At 39.2% G+C, this 2896-nt stretch overlaps 1 protein-coding gene across 1 annotated transcript; it reads left to right on the forward strand.

Annotated features, from left to right (window-relative positions):
• Positions 1 to 665: 665 nt before the first annotated feature.
• On the forward strand, positions 666 to 1592 carry LOC118575115 (olfactory receptor 7E24-like). The gene has a single exon (XM_036175786.1). It carries the CDS (start codon positions 666 to 668, stop codon positions 1590 to 1592), a length of 927 nt encoding a protein of 308 aa, XP_036031679.1.
• The last annotated feature ends 1304 nt before the right edge of the window (positions 1593 to 2896 follow it).

Genomic DNA, 2896 nt, shown 5'->3' on the forward strand with positions numbered 1-2896 from the left:
ATACATTTACAAAAATTTGAAATATACAAAGAGAAATAATGGATAGATATTCTAATAGGTTTTAAAAATCTGAGTTTTAAAGGAAGACTTAAATCACAAAACAAAAAAAAAATTGGAGAATATTCTTTTTAAGTCAAGGAAAAAGAAGAAACCAAAAGACACTGGAACCTGAAAATATTTTTCTGGGTAGGAATTGTTAATTTTCACTTAGAGACTAGGACTTCACACTGTCAGATATATTCTAAGAAAAATAAACATGCCCCATGTTATTGCAATAAAAAGAAGTATGCTTAAGTGCTTCAAGTTTTTATTTCATTTGATTGACAGTTTTTCTAAAGTGAAGCTTCTGCAAAATATCCATTGTGTCTTAAAAGTGTTTGCTTTATTTTACTGTTTCTACAGGCCAGCTGTTTACAGTATTTCTGGCCTCACATCATCTAGGTTACTGTATACAGTATGGCTCTCATAGGAGGTAACATGTGATTCAAGAACAAAACACCATTTGCCACCACTGAGTAATTATTAATGAAGTCACAATAAGCTTGAGAAAATAATCAATATTAGAACTTAATTGACTCAAATTGTGAAGAGGGTATTTATACATGCTCTTACCATTGTTAACAACATTTTTGGTTTTCCCCAAAAGATGTTCAAGAAATAAAAACATGCAAAACTTAACATGTGTACCAGAACTCCATTTCATTCAACTCTCGGAAGATCCAGATGTACAGACTGTTCTCTTTGGCCTATTTTTGTTCATGTATATCTTGGCCCTGATTGGAAACCTGCTCATCATCCTGACAGTAAGCTCTGACTCCCATCTCCACACACCTATGTACTTCTTCCTCTCCAACCTGTCCATGGTTGATATTTGTTTCATCTCCACCACGGTTCCAAAGGTGATTCTGGACATCCAAACTCACTGTGGAGTCATCTCCTTTGTTGGCTGCCTGACCCAGATGTCACTGTTGATAGTATTTGGATGTATGGAAAACATGCTTCTGGCTGTGATGGCATATGACTGGTTTGTGGCCTTCTGCCACCCCTTGCATTACCAGGTCATTATGAATCCCAGTCTCTGTGGTGTCTTACTTCTAGGGTCTTTTCTCTTTAGCCTTGCAGATTTACAGTCACACTATGTGGCAATATTAAATTTTTCTAACTGTGAGGATTTTACTGAAGTTTCCAACTTCTTCTGTGGCCCTTCTGAAGTTGTTAAACTTATCAATTTTGATACTGTCACTAGTGCCATAGTCAGATTCAGTATAGGCAGTGTCTTTGCGTTAATTCCTATTTCAGGAATTGTTTTCTCTTACTTTAAAATAGTTTCCTCCATCATAAGGTCACCATCATCCAGTGGGAAACACAAAACCTTCTCCACCTGTGGGTCTCATTTGTCCATTGTTTGCCTGTTTTATGGAACAGGACTAGGAGTGTACTTCAGCTCCTCCTGGTTACATACTCCCAGAAGTTATGCAGTGGCCTCAGTGATGTACAGTGTGGTCACACCTATGTTGAATCCCTTCATCTATAGCCTGAGGAATAAGGACATTAAAACTGCCTTAAGGAAGATCCTTAGCAGTGCAATCTAATCACTGACATTCTTTATAAATTTACACACACATACACACACAGTCACACACACACAGACACACAGACACACAGACACACAGACACACACACACACACACACACACACACACACACACTGTACATGTAAATCCCAGGTAATGATGTAGACATTATTAATGATACCTCACAATATCGCATGATGAAGTGGTGGTCACTGAGGTTGAACATATGGTGGATGGGTAGTTTCAGAAATGTACAAAATTTGAAGTTGGAGAGATTAAATATTTCTAGGGATGAATGGTGCACATGGTTGACCAATCCTTTACAGTATGAATGTGAGTAACACCTAAAGGCTGCACATAAGCCAATTTAAAGTGGCTGTTCTGCTGAGATTGTGTTTTAGAAATGACAGATAATCAGTCTTTTCAACCAGACAGTCATGAACATGCCATGAATGAGGAAGATATGAATAGACATGCTAATGTAGAAAGGAAAAGTTCAGTATGCCTCATCCTTAAACATCCTAGACATGCAGTTTTCACTGGGCTTTTCTCTCCTAATGATCCTGAGGGTAGCTTGAGACAATGATTAATGGTGGATGTTAGATATGAGACCCTCTACCTGCCCCTCTATCTCCCAGAAATCAAGCTACACTCTCCTGTAGTCTGTCCTCCATAAAGACAACCCTGCTTTGAGTCCTCAGGCTGGAGTTGGTGAATGGATGGAGGAGAGCAATCCAGTTCCTCCTCCTACAATGGCAAGATAAATTCATGACCCTACTTAGTTCCTGACTCTTCCATTTTCCTGGCCTGCTGGTTAGTTTTTCCCGGAATAGAGTCAATGGGAAGAAGGAACATCCATTGATGACGAGCTTCCATTAGGATTATCTGTATGCATGTCTGTGTGTCATTTTCTTGAGTGATGATTGATGTGGGAGGGCCCAGCCCATTTTGGGCAGTGCTACCCTTGTGCAGGATATTCTTGGAGGTATAAGAAAGGTACTTGAAAAGAGCTTAGAAATAAGCTAGTAAGTAGCTTTCTTCCATGGCCTCCACTTTTGTTTGAGTTCCAACACCAGCTTCCCTCGATGATGGACTGTGATTGGGATGTATATATCAAATAAACTGTTTCCTACCCAAGTTGCTTTTGGTCATGGCATTTATGACAGCAGTAGAAAATACTAGGACACATGTGGACTGTGTCTGACCAATCAAATGGTGAGGGATTTCCTACCCCCAGACAAACTATACAAGTAATAAACATTTGTTCTCTAGGATATTTCTGAGGGCTATTGAGGGGCCTATCTTTCCCTTTTAGAACCCAC

The sequence above is a fragment of the Onychomys torridus genome, unplaced genomic scaffold (genome assembly GCF_903995425.1).
Source record: "Onychomys torridus unplaced genomic scaffold, mOncTor1.1, whole genome shotgun sequence".
NCBI lineage: Eukaryota > Metazoa > Chordata > Mammalia > Rodentia > Cricetidae > Onychomys > Onychomys torridus.